The sequence below is a fragment of the Apis cerana genome, linkage group LG5, assembly GCF_029169275.1.
Source record: "Apis cerana isolate GH-2021 linkage group LG5, AcerK_1.0, whole genome shotgun sequence".
In the NCBI taxonomy this organism is placed as follows: Eukaryota; Metazoa; Arthropoda; class Insecta; order Hymenoptera; family Apidae; genus Apis; species Apis cerana.
In genome coordinates, this window is record NC_083856.1 from 12,720,001 (window position 1) to 12,738,163 (window position 18,163).

The 18,163-nt window shown below is 26.8% G+C and overlaps 4 protein-coding genes across 6 annotated transcripts; 3 read left to right on the forward strand and 1 right to left on the reverse strand.

Moving 5' to 3' along the window:
- Positions 1 to 2,647: 2,647 nt before the first annotated feature.
- LOC108003300 (actin, muscle) lies at positions 2,648 to 5,726 on the forward strand. Its single transcript, XM_017065465.3, has 3 exons — positions 2,648 to 2,790; positions 3,908 to 4,059; positions 4,130 to 5,726. Exons 2-3 carry the CDS (start codon positions 3,934 to 3,936, stop codon positions 5,132 to 5,134), a joined length of 1,131 nt encoding a protein of 376 aa, XP_016920954.2. The 5' UTR covers positions 2,648 to 2,790; positions 3,908 to 3,933; the 3' UTR covers positions 5,135 to 5,726.
- Positions 5,727 to 8,264: 2,538 nt separating this feature from the next.
- Positions 8,265 to 12,817, forward strand: LOC108003341 (uncharacterized). The gene is made up of 9 exons (XM_062075419.1): positions 8,265 to 8,969; positions 9,229 to 9,933; positions 10,014 to 10,350; positions 10,441 to 10,775; positions 10,839 to 11,064; positions 11,145 to 11,483; positions 11,592 to 11,745; positions 11,808 to 11,971; positions 12,055 to 12,817. Exons 2-9 carry the CDS (start codon positions 9,290 to 9,292, stop codon positions 12,352 to 12,354), a joined length of 2,499 nt encoding a protein of 832 aa, XP_061931403.1. The 5' UTR covers positions 8,265 to 8,969; positions 9,229 to 9,289; the 3' UTR covers positions 12,355 to 12,817.
- Positions 11,976 to 14,409, reverse strand: LOC108003342 (26S proteasome complex subunit SEM1). 3 transcript variants are annotated; one of them, XM_062075445.1, is made up of 4 exons: positions 14,292 to 14,409; positions 13,313 to 13,480; positions 13,125 to 13,221; positions 11,976 to 12,889 (listed from the first exon to the last, which is right to left on the reverse strand). In XM_062075445.1, exons 2-4 carry the CDS (start codon positions 13,395 to 13,397, stop codon positions 12,841 to 12,843), a joined length of 231 nt encoding a protein of 76 aa, XP_061931429.1. In that variant the 5' UTR covers positions 13,398 to 13,480; positions 14,292 to 14,409; the 3' UTR covers positions 11,976 to 12,840. The 3 variants fall into 3 exon arrangements, with proteins under 3 accessions (XP_061931429.1, XP_016921024.1, XP_016921025.1); XM_017065535.3 differs by lacking the exon at positions 14,292 to 14,409 and adding an exon at positions 13,744 to 13,927; XM_017065536.3 differs by lacking the exon at positions 14,292 to 14,409 and adding an exon at positions 13,761 to 13,793.
- A 132-nt stretch (positions 14,410 to 14,541) lies between these two features.
- LOC108003282 (sugar transporter SWEET1) lies at positions 14,542 to 18,065 on the forward strand. Its single transcript, XM_017065446.3, has 6 exons — positions 14,542 to 14,682; positions 15,218 to 15,295; positions 15,556 to 15,679; positions 16,359 to 16,514; positions 17,508 to 17,627; positions 17,725 to 18,065. The coding sequence occupies exons 1-6, from the start codon at positions 14,606 to 14,608 to the stop codon at positions 17,830 to 17,832; spliced, it is 663 nt and encodes a 220-aa protein (XP_016920935.2). The 5' UTR covers positions 14,542 to 14,605; the 3' UTR covers positions 17,833 to 18,065.
- Positions 18,066 to 18,163: the final 98 nt, after the last annotated feature.

The window sequence follows — 18,163 nt, forward strand, 5'->3', positions numbered from 1 at the left end:
GAATACTGTTATTGTTATTATTTTTTTTTTTTTTTGGTTAAAAATTGTTCCTTCGATCAAATCAAAATATATATCCTCGGTTTTAATAGAGACAATTTTCCACACTGATGAGTCGAATATGTTATAGCAAGGTGGAGATCGGATCATTTCTCATCAAAATCGTGCATTTACAATCGGTCATTGTAAATATTAAGGATGAATCAAAAAGGAAAGGGGCGAGCCATCGATCATTGTGCATTCGTATCGATAGCTTTACACTAGATAAAAATTTTGCATAAGTTTAAAAAATACGGGATAAAAATAGGAGTAACAGGTTTAACTATTAACGGGGTTCTAGAAAAAATTTGTTTATTAAAATTTTCATATAAAAATCTAAAAATCGATACTAACGTATCGAACATAAGTAATATTTTGGGAGGGGTAGTAGTGTACATTGACCTACCATGCATGGACTGAATAATGCGAAAGAATAATTTGCTTCTTTATCAAAATTTACCAAGATATGCAAATGGGCTTCTTTGCGTTATCATAAGCTTCGTAGTCCATTTATTAAAAATAGATGCACGCTCATTCAAAAACATATTTCCCTCTTGGCTTTCTCTCCTCTATTTCAATCGACACTTTGAGCGTTTGTGCTTGTGTTTTTGCTTCATATTATCTGCAAATTTATGACGTCAATTAATTATATAAATTTTTGAATTTCTTTTAAATATTTTTAAAAAAGAGAACAATCTTGTTATATTTTTATATTTATAATTTTGTTCTTTATGTTTTTTTAATATATATTTGGTTATACCTTTTATAGGTATATAATATGGAAATTTTATAATTTTTCAAAATTTATTCTATTTCATATTACAGTTATGCATACATATTTGTAAAGGAAAAAATTTAATTTCCTTAAATTCTTTCATTCTTTTGAGAATCCAATAGAAAAATTAATTTTTTAATTAAAATTTTAATCATTTTTGTGACAAATGTGTATAATTGAAATGATTTTAAACATTTATGCAAAAAGTAAAAATATCTGTACATCTTATTGGATTGTAATTTTCATTTAATCGATAATTGTATTATTATTTATTTAAAGACAATTATACAATTTAATCAACTTATAATATATAAATGAAAATTGCATTACCTTCGAACATTCCATCGATTGTCATCTCGTGGCGTGATCACTTGTAAAACTGTCGGTAGATCGATCACCGTATCCGTATAAGCGTAAAGGATTTTGTGTGAAAGTTTACGAGAAAGATGTGCTGTTTCGGGGTTGAAACTGGGCAATGCGAATCTGCGAATCGGTCGCACGGTTCGACAGTAGCTCCTGCAAAAAGGTGGAGGGGATCGGTGGTGGATCGAGCTACGTAGTCGCCCTGTGCATTCCCAATTATAGAAAGCAGTCTAATCGTTCAATAATTTGATTCTATATGCCTTTCATCGGCTGGCTTAATCGAATCATTTTCGCCGATGTGCAACCATAAAATTCAAATCGTTTAGCATTAAAAATGACATCACGTTCCGACTATAATATCAGGATTATTATTGTTGGCACGCTGCGACATGCGAAGAATATATACATTTTATGAGTAGAATGACAACTGTAAAACGAAACTGTCACGATAATCGAAGCTTTCATTAATCATAACGTATGCAAATGTTCGTTTTTTAACGGAGATTTTAAAAATTAACAATGTTTAGAATATTAAAATGAAATAATAATATTTAGTTATATGAAACAATGATAGGTTATAAAATTAGATTGAGCATACAATTAAAATCAATCGCAATAGAAGAGATTGAATTAATATTAATCGAATCAATGAAATCGATCAATTCGTTTTAAATAGATAATACCTTAATCTTTATTATCTTAATAGATATACGCTTTTACTTTTTTATTTTTACATAGTTAACGTGCATACCTATGGATTAAATTATGTTGTGCTCCCTGCTATTAACCGGATGTATATTTCTTCAACTTACAACAATTTAAAAATAACACATTCCTAAACAAAACATTCATTAACATCACAAACCACAAACATAGAGATTTAACTTTCGATCGAATTTTTCTTTCGTAAAGTACAAGTTAGCACGCTTCACGTGAACTCGTAAACTTTATGCCTATTAAAAGCTATCCACGCATAAATCTAACCTATAAACTTTATTAAGTTCACTTATTTATAAACTTATTTATATTGTTATTAATTTAATATATAAAAATTGAACTTGTGATATTTATCATTGTTTTTAATTAATTAAAAAACAACTTTTTCTTATTTAATTCAAACTTTTCGAACTCAAACGTAAGAACAAATACATATTTGTACACCACGTTGAAATTATTCAGAAGTGAACTCTACTTTTCATGTGAATGTGAATGATCGAACGAGAATGATCGAATATAAATCGAAGGATAAATCGAATTAAAAATCGATGCCCTTCGACCCTTGTTCGATTAGCACCCGGTGAGAGACGGCCCTGGCGTGTGACGAGTCCTTATTTGGATTGGGGGGCCGTCGGCCGCCGCCTCGTCGCGACGCACAGCGTCTCTCCCTCTCGGCGTCACGGTTAGGGCGGCTAAGGACTAGGTGGTGGCGGCGGGCCGAGACGAGTGTTAATGCACGATAGATTTCCATCTAAGGGGCGGATCGCTATTTTCGGCTGCGAACCGATATGGATAAAGGGACCCCACAGAGCCGGCACTGTGCCACTCGCCGCTCTCGGTCTCTTGCACGACGTACGCCCTAAGCGACTGTTGCCGATCTTTCGAGTAATTAGCGAACGGTAAATCGAATCAGTGTTTTTCTTAGTTTTTATTCAATTAGATCGTGCTAGTGTAAATAATACGAATCACGATATCGCATGATTGTAAATTAAACTTATTAGACAACGATACCGACTGAGTCAAGTGCGACACACTGTACTAAAGATCCATGCATTGTATCGCCTTTCGAGCTTCTGAAATTTTAAGATTTTTATCTGGCCATAGATCTGTCAAAACATTAGTTCTGACATATAGTCGTAATTTTATGACTTCGCTATAATGTGGTCCGTACTACTATACCGATAAACTTTCTTTTCGATATATATATATAGTCGAGACGAGGGTTATTGGTATTCGCGTACGATTGCTTTGGTCCTTGGAAAATGGAAAACAGTGCATAGAAACGTAACGAATCGTAACCGAAATTTCGCAAGGTGTAATTCGTATCGTTTCAGTGATTTCGTGAAATGGAAAACGGTGTCAACCTTGTTGAGAGATTCAATGACCGAATACTTTTTCGTTCCAGGATCTTGCATGTTTACATATTTTGATTGTGAAGTGACATTCTACGAATTGTGCGATGCATAACGATGCTAGTGCTTTTCTAATTGTTCGTCGTTATTGCTAACTTTGATAAACACTTTTCGTTTTTTTACTAACTATTTAGTACTTTTTTAAATCATTTGATATAATTAAAATATAAATTAATTTAATTGATTTTATAATTATGATGAAATTTTTCAATGATTAATAATTAGATAATTCAAACAAATACACTAATCTTTATAACCACGTATTTGCTAAAATTAACGAATTTCTTTATCTTAAGATTAAGATTACGAATATTTACCTATTTTATAAAATTGTACATTTTTTAAAAATCTTGGAATTTTACTAACTGTATTAATGACACGAGCTCATAAACGAAATTTGTTTATTCTTTATTTATTTTTATTATATTTTGTTTTACAAAAGTTTCTTTGTAAAAGTTAAATTTACAAAGAAAAATTGCAAAGAAATGAAAAGATTCAATATTTTTACATGTAATAATTTGGTAATAAAGTGTAAGTGATTAAAAATAGATATATATATATACAAAAAACACTTATCTTCGAATACTTAATTAAATTTCTACAGAAACTAACATTAAATAACCAACCAAGATGTGTGACGATGATGTTGCGGCACTAGTCGTGGACAATGGGTCCGGTATGTGCAAGGCGGGATTCGCTGGAGACGACGCACCGCGTGCTGTCTTCCCCAGCATTGTTGGCCGTCCACGTCATCAGGTACGTCATTTAAAAAACAAATATTCTACGTTGCATACATCAAATAAAACATTTTCAATAATTATTCCAGGGCGTGATGGTCGGTATGGGTCAAAAAGACAGCTACGTAGGAGACGAAGCTCAAAGTAAAAGAGGTATACTCACTTTAAAGTATCCTATAGAGCATGGTATCATTACTAATTGGGACGATATGGAGAAAATATGGCACCACACCTTTTACAACGAATTACGAGTCGCTCCCGAGGAACATCCAGTTCTACTCACCGAAGCTCCTTTGAATCCAAAAGCTAACCGCGAAAAGATGACCCAGATCATGTTCGAAACTTTCAACAGTCCGGCCATGTACGTCGCCATCCAGGCCGTGCTGTCCCTGTACGCTTCCGGTCGTACCACCGGCATCGTCCTGGACTCTGGAGATGGCGTCTCGCACACCGTACCCATCTACGAAGGTTACGCCCTTCCTCACGCCATCCTCCGTCTGGACTTGGCCGGTCGCGATTTGACCGACTACCTCATGAAGATCCTCACCGAGAGAGGCTACAGCTTCACCACCACGGCCGAGCGAGAAATCGTCCGTGACATCAAAGAGAAACTTTGCTACGTCGCTCTGGACTTCGAACAGGAAATGGCCACCGCGGCTGCCAGCACCTCCCTCGAGAAGAGCTACGAGTTGCCCGATGGACAGGTCATCACCATCGGTAACGAGAGGTTCCGTTGCCCAGAGGCTCTGTTCCAACCGTCCTTCCTGGGTATGGAATCCTGCGGCATCCACGAGACCGTGTACAACTCCATCATGAAGTGCGACGTCGACATCCGTAAGGATCTGTACGCCAACACTGTACTGTCCGGTGGAACCACCATGTATCCCGGTATCGCCGATCGTATGCAGAAGGAAATCACTGCTCTGGCCCCGTCGACCATCAAGATCAAGATCATCGCTCCTCCCGAGAGGAAGTACTCCGTGTGGATCGGTGGATCCATCTTGGCTTCCCTGTCCACGTTCCAACAGATGTGGATCTCCAAACAGGAGTACGACGAGTCCGGCCCCGGCATTGTACACCGCAAGTGCTTCTAAGGTGTTGCATTCGATACAAGGGTTCATGATTTTCACCTGCTTTCTTTTCTTTTTTTCTATTCATGGTCACGTTCCTTGAGCCGTGATCCCCTTAAATATGAGTATATGAATTATAGGGGAAGAAAAAAGAGAGAAGAAGGTAGAATGGGAGGGGAAAGTAAGGTTTGGGAAAGAGAAATTACTAAAAGTGCCTTTATTCAACACATTTATCAGACTGTAATTTACTTTTTAGTTTGTACAACACGACTGTTTGTTATTAACGTTAATTAATTTATTGATAATAATTTTCCTCGATCATTGCAACAAGTTCCTTCTAGATCTTGTAAACTTGTGTACGTTGATTTACATGTATCGTACAGACACACACACATACATAGATATACACACACACAGGATACAAAGGCTTTTCTGAAAACCGTAAGCGCACGTAATTTGGCATTTGCGATACGCACGGGGTGGTAATCGACGAGAGTGAAGTATACGATATGGAAAACCATAACCAGGCGCATCGACGTCGGCTCATATTGCTGTCTGGCGTATTGTTCTTATTATATCATATAATTAATGATAATAAAACTGTATTATATAATAATTCGATGTCGGATTATGTGAACCTTATCGCACGTATTAGTTTCTGGCAAATACTCAAAAAAGATGATATAATTGACGCGAACAAATTGCGATTTTATAGACAAAAAAATTAAAGAAAATTAGTGTTTTGGATTTTCATGACATTTATCTACGAATACAGTGTATTCGGGCAACCGGCCAATCTTGTGCAATTTCAAGTAACTATATTTTATATTTTTATCTGTTTCGATAAGCCAAAAGTTATATAGTAATTAGGAAAATTCGTTATAATTTTTTATGTTTCTATAAATTTTCTGCTCGTTATTGCATTAAATAAAATTAACAATATATAACGTAAGTATGCAATATAAAAATTAAATTTTTAAAATGAAAAATGGTTTATATTAAAAATTGATAATACATTAATCTTAATAATCAATTATCAGAAATAAATCAATGATCCACATCTGTTCATTGGTAATATTTTGCAAAGAGTAAAATTTTAAGTCAATTAGATTAAATTCTTTCGGATAATAATAATTAAATTGATCTGTTCTTTCCTAAGATTCATTTGTCAGATTCAATTTTATTAATATTAAACTTCAGCTTATTATTCTCTTATTTCATTTCATATATTTTGCATCTTCTTAATTTCGTTCATCTAAATAATTCATTTTCGTAAAAGAAAATTTCTCTTTCCAAAGAAATCATCTCTTTTCAATGGTAACCATATTTAAAACCGAAATAGATTCGTCCCTTTATGACATAGCATTTTCGATATATACTTTTTGAATTTTAAAAACGATCAACTACAGACTTTTCTTCAAAGAAAAACCTGTAATTCGAGACGAATGATAAAATTGTGAGACAAATAAAGAAATAGCAAAAATAGAGTTGCCGGTAGCTGGGTACATGGATACTGTGGCTATCGAACAGTGCATGCCGAGGGTCCCCGGGATTACCTCCTAGCCTTACAAGGACCCCGGGTGACTTACGCTTATTCTGACACTTCACCGACTAAAATTAGCGCCTGCACTCTTTAGGACGCGTATATGCATGCATGCGTGCATCTGCATGGGGTAGACGTGCAATAGGATAAGTTTATCACACTTTATCTTTCTTTGGATATGCGCTGAAAATATTAATACTAGAAGATAAATTGTTTTGCTTACTCAGCGAATATTTACGATTTAATAATTCCCGAATCATTGCTATTTTTATATAATTTAATTATTATCGTATTTTAATTTGAATGAAAAATTTCTAGTTACTCTTTGTAATATTTTGTATAATATACAAGAGATTAATTTTTTCGAATTTATTAACTATTCAACTTTTGAAAGAACGAATAAATTTATTATCATATGATAAGTAAGATTTCTAGATGATAATATTGATATAATGATCATTATTTAATTTAATTATCAATTATGTTCACTGATATTGCATTCATCATAAAATTATCTTGATTTCTTATAATATTTCTTCCTATAACGTAGATAAATTATATTTTTTTTATTATTGAATGTGTTAATTCAAAATACCAGCATCATAAATTAAATATTTTTTTTTGTCTTAAAATGTACATTTTAAAGTTGTACAAATTTTCATTGTATAAATGTTTTTTTACTTTAGAGTAAAACTTTACTTAAAGAGTAAAATAGATTAAAATGAAAAAAAAATTATAAAATGTATTTAATTAATATTCTATATTTTGTTATCAATGTGCCAATAGCAAATATAAATAAAGAAAATAAATAGTGGGAAAAGAATAGAGACGTTAGAAATTGTGGAATCAACGCCATCTTCAAAGTGCCGTAAATGAAATACATAACACAATGCGAAAAATAGTGGAAGAGGGATAAATATAGAATGAGAATTGATAGTTAGCACCATCTTTTAAATATGGAAAACACTTCTCAAAACTAGAATAAAATAAAATAAGAATTAAGCATCAACGCCATCTCTTTTAGAAATAATTTTTTGAAATGATATCTGTGACACTTCGATAAAGGAGGCAATTACCAAAACGTTTTTAAGATGCCATCTTGTGTTTGATTATTCGAAAGTTCGATTTGTTACTAATATAATATGCAAAAATTTGAATTCGTATGACGTCATGAGAAAAAGTTATTTTTCTTAATTATAACTTGGAATACTTCCTCGTACGTTCTACTATCCTAATAACAAATCGGAGCTTTGGGTATTCAAACGCGAGATGGTGCTAATCAAAAATTTTTAATAAGTTTAAATATTATATGATAACTTATTGAAAAAATGTATTTCGTTAACAATTAAGGAAAAAATTAAAAAAAAGAAACAGATTTAATTAATTACAATTTAAAAGTTATTTAAATAAAAATATATAATATAAAGATGAATAATAAAGAAATATTTGCTTATATGTATTATATATATATATATGTCTTTAATTTATATATAATAAAATATATATACAAATGTATATAAAACTGCAATTGTATATATGTATACATAAAATATATAAGTATATCTTCATACGAGTTACAAAAACATAAATACATATAAGTAAATATAGTATAATTTTTAATCAATAGCTCCTGTAAAGGCAAAAAAGATAATAAAATTAATCAAATATGGGACTCGTTTTATGACCGCATAAATACAAACTATATATAGATAAATAATAAAAATAGAAATAAAAATTGAAGAATCATAATCATTGTACAGCTTATATTTTTATATTTTCTATATTTTTATATTTGTTTGCACATTATCATTATAAGCATTTATTCTTATATGGATATGTATATAAATGTTTGTGTTTCTTTATCAATAAAAAACGAAAAGTAATTAATCTCATAATCATAATATTAAGTACTTAATCTTTTTTATGTGATAAATATATTTATATATATTTTGATATATCTTGTATAAAATATTGTTTCTGCTTTAGATAGATACAATAATTATTACTGTCTATATATTGTAGTAAAGCAAAGATAAGCACGCGGTGACAAAGAGATAGCCATTCTTTTTTAAATGTAATCTATGTTTTGTCGTTTAGTAAAAAAGAAAATAAAATGTTTATAAAAATTCAGGTGCATATAAATTCAAAGCTTATTAGTTAATGTTTTGTGACTATTAATGTGTATATATGAAACAACTAATGTTCGCGAAAGAATTTGATGATCCAATTCGACAGAGAATAAAAAATGTCGAACTTACAGTATAAAATATGTCAATATGTCAATACAAGTAATATAGGAATATTTTAGAGATATAGGTAAGTTTTATAAATAATTATTAAAATATTGATACAGATAAGTATAATTCTAAAAAAAAAATAAAAAATTGTATATGAATTTTGTTTCGTATTGCGATTTTATATGATATAATGCTTTTTCATTAAAAGAATTTAATCAAATAAATTTTTCCATGTTAAATATTTGTCAATATTTATATTAATATAAAATTTATAATATTTTTATGATATAATTTTGATATTTGTAATTTATAAAATAATGAAAATATTTATTTTACAGATTTATATTATATTAGCACAAAATGTAATGTTAAAAGTAATATTCTTATATTATTTTTACAATGGAAAAAGTTATACCAATGAGCTGGTTGAACCAGATATTGTTGGTTTTAAGTATATTATGTGCATTGTTATCTTTAATTATACAAGAATGGGCAGGTCTCACACCATTACCAATATACGTTTCTATTTTATGGGCTATTTTTATTATAATATTATCAGTATGGCTCAGTTGTTTTTTATTTCAACTTGCATTAAAAGCTAATAGTCCACTTAATATAAAATTTCTTAATAATTGGCTATATGAAAAGTTTATAAATAATTTGAAATTATATGAATATAAAAAGGAAAATGAATGTAATAATAAATCTGAAAATGAAGTAAAGATAAATAAAAATATAAATTCTATACAAATACCTCATAAAAAACAGAAAGAAATGATCATTATATCCAATGAAAAGGAAACAAGCAATAGAAAAAAAAAGAGAACAGTAGAAATACATAATTTAGTGAAAGAAATACATTTAAAATGCATTAAAGTTTGGTATAAATCTATCAGTGATGACAAATCATTTCCTAATGAAGCACAAGAACTATTAAAAAAATTATTGACCAAACTGTTTCATAAAATCAGTTTAATTGACAAAATAAAGCTTACTCATAAGCTGTCTAATGTGTTCTTATTACATTTAAAAGAATATCACAGGTATAATATGATATGATTTCATATATAATATATTTATGAAGTAAATTATTATTTAACCTAATGATTGAACTATATTATAGAGCATTACGAAGAGTAGAAAAAGGAACTGCACCAAATTTAGAGGAAGCATTTAAATATTTGCATCCTGGTTCTCGTAATATAGCAGTATTAGAGCATATGCTTCATCGAATGGTTACTATTTTAGCACAGGAATTTTTACAATGGGAATTAACAAGTTCATTGCCATGCAAACTTTTATTATCTATCTTAGCAAAAAGATTATTAATAGTTATTGAAACAATAAGTTCTCCACATTGGCTATTTCAAAATTTATCAGATTTATTACAACCAATGGCAAAAGAAGTTGGCAAAATTCAAAATAAACAGGAAAAGAATGTATATTCACAATTCACTAAAGTATGTTTATAATTTCAAAATGTTTATTTTATTTTTTTACCATTATTTTGTTTATTTTTAATTAATGAAATTATTAATGAATTATTTCAGAAAGCTATATCTAATGCTCTAGGAGGTGGTATAACATCTGCAACAGCAGCTCTAATTCCACGATCATTACCAAAATCAAAATCTGAATCATCTAATGAAGCTTTAATTGAGCATGAAAATACCTCATTATCTATAAATGATAAGAGACCTACATTACGTTTACATAATTTAGCTACAGAACATAGAGGTCTATGGGGTCAGAGTATGGTAGAGGTAGATTCTGAAATAGAAGAAGATAAAATATCTCCTGTATATGAAGAACCTACAGATTTTGCTACAACAATTGCTAGACTTAGAACTGTATTACAACAAAAGTCAATTGTGAATACGCCTTTGTGAGTAATAATAATTTTTAAATTTTTATAAAAAAAACAACAAATATATATTATATTTTTTAGACATGTTGAAGAAAAGTCTTATGTAGTATATGAAGGTAGTCAATTTACAAATTTATCCATTCCATGGACAGAGTTTCATACAGCTCTTGATGGTTCACAACAGTTACTTTATTGTATTCAATTTGATGATATAGAACAACGTGGGGTTGATTTATTTGAAACTACAACTGCTACTGTCAGAAGACAATATCGCGATTTTGCTCAGTTACATACTAGTCTACAAGAGGTAATTTTAATATTCATTACACATATTTGTCATTTATTGTAAAATATTTTTTGATATTTTATGTAATATAAATTTTACAGATTCCAGAATTAACATCTGTTATGTCAAATTTGGTTTTACCAGAAGGAGGTCGTCTTGAATTAGAAAACTATTTGAAAACTTTAACTACACGTTTGGCTAACGAATGTCCACCACAATTACGACATTTTCTACGTCCAAGTAGTAACGCTAATAAAAAAGCGGATATAGTTGCACCACGATTTGATAAATTTTTGGTCAAGACAGTAAGTGGAGTTTTTAATACCTTAAAAACAGTCGTTCCAGGTTTTGAAATTGAACAAGAGGAAGAAAATGTACCCTTACCTACGTTAATGCCTTTAGCTGATATTCCATGGAGATTTGTCGAGGATATTAAATCGGTAAATAAATTTAATATTAAATAGATTATATATATTTAATTAAATTTATATTTCATAAACTTTATAAATAATTTGATTTTATATAAAAATTTCATCTAATTTTAATAGAAAAGTTTAGCAACAGAATTTCAAAAATTAATAACTGAAAGAATTGAATATTCTTGTGTGGATTCTGCTTACGAAGCTGTTGATTCGATGGAAAGTACTAATGATTCTGCATTATTAACTAATTGGTGGGAAATTGTAAAAAGTTCTTATGAAGGTAAATATTATAAAAAAATTAAGTGTTTTAAAAGTTTAATTTTAAATTATTTTTATTTTTAGAGGATATTGACGAATTGGATTCACATCTAATATTAACAAGTGTTGCTGTAGATCTTATTTGTGAATTATTGGCAGGAATTGGAAGTAATAATGCCTTACAACAACAAACAGTTGTTAGATGGATAAAATTACTTTTTGGAAGTGTTACTGAATCTATATTACAAGTAATAATTTATATATTATTTATTATTTTACTATTATAAAAAATTATTTTTATATTCAATTACGAATTGTGTTTAATTTACAGGCTGTTACTTTACGAATTTCCGATCAATTGAGTAATATATCACTTCATACTGTACAAACTAAATTTTCTGAAGAACCATCAACATTAAAAGAAAGACTGTTACAAGAGCTATTAATTAAAATTCCAAATGACATAAAATTAACATTTGGTGAGGATGATACTTTAAATATTTTAAAGTATCTACTTGATTCTTATGAAATAAAAAAAATTAATATAGACTTAAATTTACAAATATTAGATGTTTTAGCATCACAGTTATTAAGTTCATGTAGATCGAATCATAGTAAAATATCTTTATAATTTCATTTTATTTTAATTTGATAAAAACAGTCAATTCAATTCCTTTTTTTAATTCTACTAAACCATTATTGAAGTTAAAAATATTAGAGTTGCTAGTTACCGAGATATATTTTAGTCAAAAAAAGGAATTGATGTGCCATATGTACTAAATTTGTTGACTCGATATAATGTAGAATTATATAAAATTTTCCAAAACAGACTGTGTACCTGATTATATATTTATACTAAAGATGCCAAGTATTTTTTTCATTAATACAGGACTCTTGTCATGAGTTGTATGATATACTTCATGTATATTAGGTACTATATGCATTTAAATTGTACATTTATATTTAATGTTTAAGTTTTGTACAAATATTTATGAAAAATTATTATATTTCTCAATTAATAAAAGTCTATCAATATATATCAAATGAAATTTAAATGTGTATGAAATCTTAATAAGTTAATATATATTTATGAATAATAACATAATTTATAATTTCATTACGATTCCTTTCCTTTGTTTTGAGCCTTTTGTTTCTCTAATTGTGCTCTGAAACAAATTATTTTAAAAAATTATTTAATATGCTTGTTTAATATTGTTTAATATACATTAGTGTAAATACCTTAACATTTTGAAAAAATTTATATCGGAAAGAAATTATTTCTATTATAAACCTTTTTATTACATTAGAAATATTAATATAACAAGACGTTTAATTATTTATATATAATTTGTTAAAAAAATATTTTTCAAAAATTACAAATAATATTACAATACGAATTACCTTAATTGTTGATTAAAATCGTCTTCTACGTCATCATCATCCCAGTTATCTTCCCAGACACTGATATCCTCGTTGTCTTCATCTACTGCAGTCCAATCTACAAAGTCATTCAATCAAATTGAGGTTAGAATACTACAAGAAACTTTTATTGAATTATAATAAATATACACGATATTGAATTATTTTACCTTCTGCAGGGAATTCTTCAAATTCATCATCCTCTTCTAATAATCCTAAATCAATCTTTGATTTATCGTTTTTACTTTCTGACATCGTGAAATAAGTTAACACAGATCGCACAATAATGTTTTATGGAATAAAATTGAATGTTTGAATTTTCTAGATTTTTCTTGTTACTAAAATAAAATATTCAATATTGATAATTTTTTAATTTTGAATTAAAAAAAAATATTTTGTAAGTAAATTTCTTGTAAAATAAATAAAAATAAAGCAATATATAATATTTTTTATAATTAAATAATTAATTATATAAAATATTAATAATGCAAAAGTAATGTTTTTGTATATATTATTCAATTTTGTCTTCGTATTTGATTATTATAAATATTGTCTTGTTTTGTTTTAATTAATTCATTCAAGATTCAAAAAAATTACTTACATATTGAAGATACGTACAATAAGTTTATCTATCATGGATACACAATATTTATGACGTAAGTATAATATCTTTTTCTACGTAAATCAATTTTTTCAGATATGAATAACGTAAATTAAATTTATTGAAAATTCTTTTTAAATAAAATTAAATTTAATTTTGAATTAAATATTTTAATATTTTATTAACTATTTATAGTCAAATAATTTTTAGTGAAATAATATATATAACAGAATTTATTTAAATTATATTATAGATATTTAAAATTAGCGCTAAAAAATTGAATCTTTGTTAAATCACTAGATTGCGTTGATCACGCTCATTGATTTTAACACGCATATGCTATTTACTGTTTTATAGTTCAATAAAATATTATTAAAATAAATATGTGTTGTGTTATACAATTAAATTATATCATACATGAAAATATTGTGTGAAATAATAATCTTTAATCTAAAAATTAAAGTTACATAATTTAATTTTTATTAATTTTATTAATCATACGAGCTGTGAATTCTCGATATTAAAAATGATTAAATATGTTCGATTACTTTATCATAAAGAATGGAAATTTCCTTATATCCTTTTTTTATGACGTAGTATAATCATCACGTAATATTTAAATACTTTTGATTTAATTTATCAAAAATTGACAATTGATTGGAATTTATGCCGATAACTAAAAAGTATACGTTTATGTCGCAGTGGGGCGACACATTAGCGTCGCAAATGGAAATAATATTACCAATCATTATCTTTTTTCCTAATCTTCCTATTTATACCGGTTGCACTCCATTCAGTTTCCTAGTGATGAAGTGATTCATAGTAGTTACTGAGTTTAGAGGAAGGTAACTGTTAATCTACAATGGGCTTAGAGGATTATAAAGAACTTGTGGCATCATGTGCCTCTATTTGTACAATGGGTCAAATGTTATCTGGAACGTAAGTTGAAAAAATACGAAATATTTATTTAATTTATATGTTTTTTGAAAATATAACATTTGATTTCTATTACAAGATATATTTGTAATAAAAAATATTTGAATAATTCAATAGAAATATTATCATCTTTTGATACTTGCATTTTTTCTTTTCACGTGATAATAAATATAATTAATTTCTGGCTTGTACAATGTTTTTAGATCTATATATATGATATTTAATACATAAATTTGTATAATGAAATTATAGTCATAAGTATAGTCATATATTCATATATTCGTAATATGTAACTTTATAAACCATTTAAGATCATATTTTTCATTTTATCAATTTAATGTAAAAAAATGTAAATAATAATATAAAAAATATAAATAAAAATATTATATATATATTATTATTTCTCAATCAAATTGCATATAATATATATATTATTTATATAGATATATAAAAATTTTAAATATTAAATAATAGAAAATAATAATAGAAGATTTGATTATAATTTAATTGTTTAAATTTAAATGTTATTTAATTATAGATTGATATGTAAGGATATTTATCGAAAAGGCTCATCCGAAGGTTTTGATTCCATGCCTTTTTTGGGTGGTATAGGAATGTAAGTGTAATACTTTATGTAATACAAAAAAGCATAATGATGACTAAGTAATGTTAATTATTGTTAATTATTTAAAAATATTTGTTCTGTTAATTGTTTTATTCTATTATATTGTATAGTAAAAATATTTAAATATATCAATATTTTTGTTCATAATTGAAGTATTTTTTTTCTTTTGTGAAAAAATATGTTATAATTGTAATATAAAAAACCTATAGATTATCTAAGTAGAACTATAATAAATTAAAAATTTTGTATAGGTGTATTTTAATGCTTCAATATGCATGGATTTTGAAAGATATTGCAATGATTAATGTTAATATTTTTGGATTACTCACAAATATGGCATACATGGCTGTATTCTATTATTACTCACCACACACGGTACGAATTTATATTTCTCAATCAAATTGCATGATGTTGCTTCTTTCATAATTGTATCTTTTTGTGACTTTTTCTATTTTTCATGTTTAAAATCTTTAATTAATAATTTGTTGTTATTTATAATAGATGAAATTAAATATTTAATGTTTGAATATAAATGTAAAATCTAAATTATATAACAAGAAGTTTCATATTTATAACATATTTTAATAATTAATAATATTTCTAATTTCTTAGTATTTTAACAATAAATTTTTGAAATCTAAATATAATTATATTAAATAATAAAATCACATATATTCATATATTCATATGTTCATATAGTATAAGAAATATAATTATACATTAATTTGTATAATTGTTTATACAAATTTTGTTATTTTAAAAATAGTAATATTTTTTTTATTATATTATAATGCATTTTATATTTATATATTTTAATTTATCAATTTATTTATAAATCTATGACAGAATCGGTAAATATATGATTTACAGCGAGATTTGTATTTTTATTAAATTTCGAATAATTATAATAAAATAAAATAAAATATATCGATAGTTTGGTAAAATTATACCTTTAGAGAAGAAAGTTCCTGTTGTACGAAGAAATTTCGGACAAATATTTCTAACCTCATCAGAACCTGAATAAATATTTGATATCAAGTCTTCGCATTTTTAGAAAGATATACTTGCCTCGATAGGCAAGGCAACAACTTTTGTCATGGTCTTTCTTGCATATGCACAAGTGGAAAGTCCTGAGAAGATCGAATTTAGATTCGGTTTGATTGTGACAGTGTTATTGTTGCTCTTAGTGGCATTTCCTCTCATACATCTTGTAAGTACAATTTCGTAAATCTTATGCACATTATTTTATAAAATAAATAAATCCAACAAATAAAAGACTTAATAAAAATAAAATATAACATTAATTTATTGATTATATTATTGAATATTAATAATAAATATTAAAAAGTTTTAAAAATAATTACGTATTTCAAAAATAATTTCAATATATATTGCTAAATAGTTAATTCTTTTTTATACGATGAGAAATTTTGCAATCATTGCACAATAATTCTGTGTTGCGACAAGAAGTTTTAAAAAGTTATAAGCCGTGGCAAATCATGCGAAAAATATGTAATCATAACAATAGAAATAGCCAAGTTAGAATGAAAATTTTCAAACGTTAAAATTGATTGTGTTTGTAAGACTAATTATAAAATGTAAGATTTAAAATTAATATATAATTGTCAAAATTTCTTCTTTTTTACGAATTGCGTCAATTTCTGATTGATCAAGATATTTTTCGTGACATACGACATTGAGTGTACCAATGTTTAATTCATTTTTAAATGACTGATTATTTCTCCGTAATCTTTTAATTTAACATAGATATTTCAAATATATTACATTTGTATCGCATTCGAAATGTTATGACTTATGACTCTAAATTAGAGTTAATATACAAACATATAAATATAATTTAGTATTAAAAATATCGATCAATAAATATAATATAAGTTCAAATATCTTGATCTTTAAAAAATATGAAAATTTATAAAATAAAAAATTAAACAAAAATATATTAATATATTAAAATATCATTTTTTAAAATATCGTGTACCGTGAACTATCATATATTTGCATAAAACAAATAATGCAAATAAAAATTTCGCTTGAAGTATTAAATTCGTTTTTTCAAATATTAATATGAAATTAAATGATTTATGTGCAATGATATTTAATAAATTGTTTATAAAAAAATGCATTTATTGGATTTATTTGAATAATTACAATAATTGTTGTTTTTTTTTCTTTTGTTTATCAGAGAAAAATTATAGAAACAAAAAATACGGATATTCTTCCATTTCCGATCATATTTATGGGTACTATTGTCACATTTTTATGGTTATTGTATGGTCTCATAATTAATAACGTTTTTATTATCGTAAGTAAACTATCGGTTTTTTATTATTTTCAAGAAAATTATTTATTTTAAGAAATATATATTATATTAATCGCTAAAACGTTATATGTTTTTAAAGTTTCAGAATTCGGTAGCTTTTGTTTTATCTTTGGCACAAATGTCGTTATTCGTAATTTACCCATCGAAATCGAAAAACAAAGAATCTACACAAAAGAAAACGGAATAAGAAAAGTGAAATGAAATTATGTAAATATAAATATTAAAAGCGTGTAGATTTCAACAAACATTTTATCTTCAGCTATTAAAATTTTTCTATATGTATACCGATTAAGATAAGTTTCGACAATTCCAATAGTTTTATTACATAATATACATCATCATATTATTAGTCACGACTATTGTGCCTACTATTGTGCCTAGACAGTTTAAAAAAAATAAATAAGATTTTTTTAAATTAAATGATATTTATATTTAATATTTGTAATTAAAGAGTATTTTTTAAATCCTGAATATTGTAAATTATATTGTTAATATTTTAAGTTTAGTTACAATATAAA

Coding starts and splice junctions, on each gene's coding strand:
- LOC108003341 (XM_062075419.1), top strand. CDS start 9,290: ATGGAAAAAGTTATACCAATGAGCTGGTTGAACCAGATATTGTTGGTT. Junction 9,934..10,013: donor CATTTAAAAGAATATCACAG/GTATAATATGAT, acceptor ACTATATTATAG/AGCATTACGAAGAGTAGAAA. Junction 11,746..11,807: donor TGTAAAAAGTTCTTATGAAG/GTAAATATTATA, acceptor TTTTATTTTTAG/AGGATATTGACGAATTGGAT.
- LOC108003342 (XM_062075445.1), bottom strand. CDS start 13,397: ATGTCAGAAAGTAAAAACGATAAATCAAAGATTGATTTAGGATTATTA. Junction 13,222..13,312: donor TGAAGAATTCCCTGCAGAAG/GTAAAATAATTC, acceptor ATGACTTTGTAG/ATTGGACTGCAGTAGATGAA. Junction 12,890..13,124: donor GATTTTAATCAACAATTAAG/GTAATTCGTATT, acceptor AATTTGTTTCAG/AGCACAATTAGAGAAACAAA.
- LOC108003300 (XM_017065465.3), top strand. CDS start 3,934: ATGTGTGACGATGATGTTGCGGCACTAGTCGTGGACAATGGGTCCGGT. Junction 4,060..4,129: donor TTGGCCGTCCACGTCATCAG/GTACGTCATTTA, acceptor TAATTATTCCAG/GGCGTGATGGTCGGTATGGG.
- LOC108003282 (XM_017065446.3), top strand. CDS start 14,606: ATGGGCTTAGAGGATTATAAAGAACTTGTGGCATCATGTGCCTCTATT. Junction 15,296..15,555: donor TTTTTGGGTGGTATAGGAAT/GTAAGTGTAATA, acceptor AATTTTGTATAG/GTGTATTTTAATGCTTCAAT. Junction 16,515..17,507: donor CATTTCCTCTCATACATCTT/GTAAGTACAATT, acceptor TTTGTTTATCAG/AGAAAAATTATAGAAACAAA.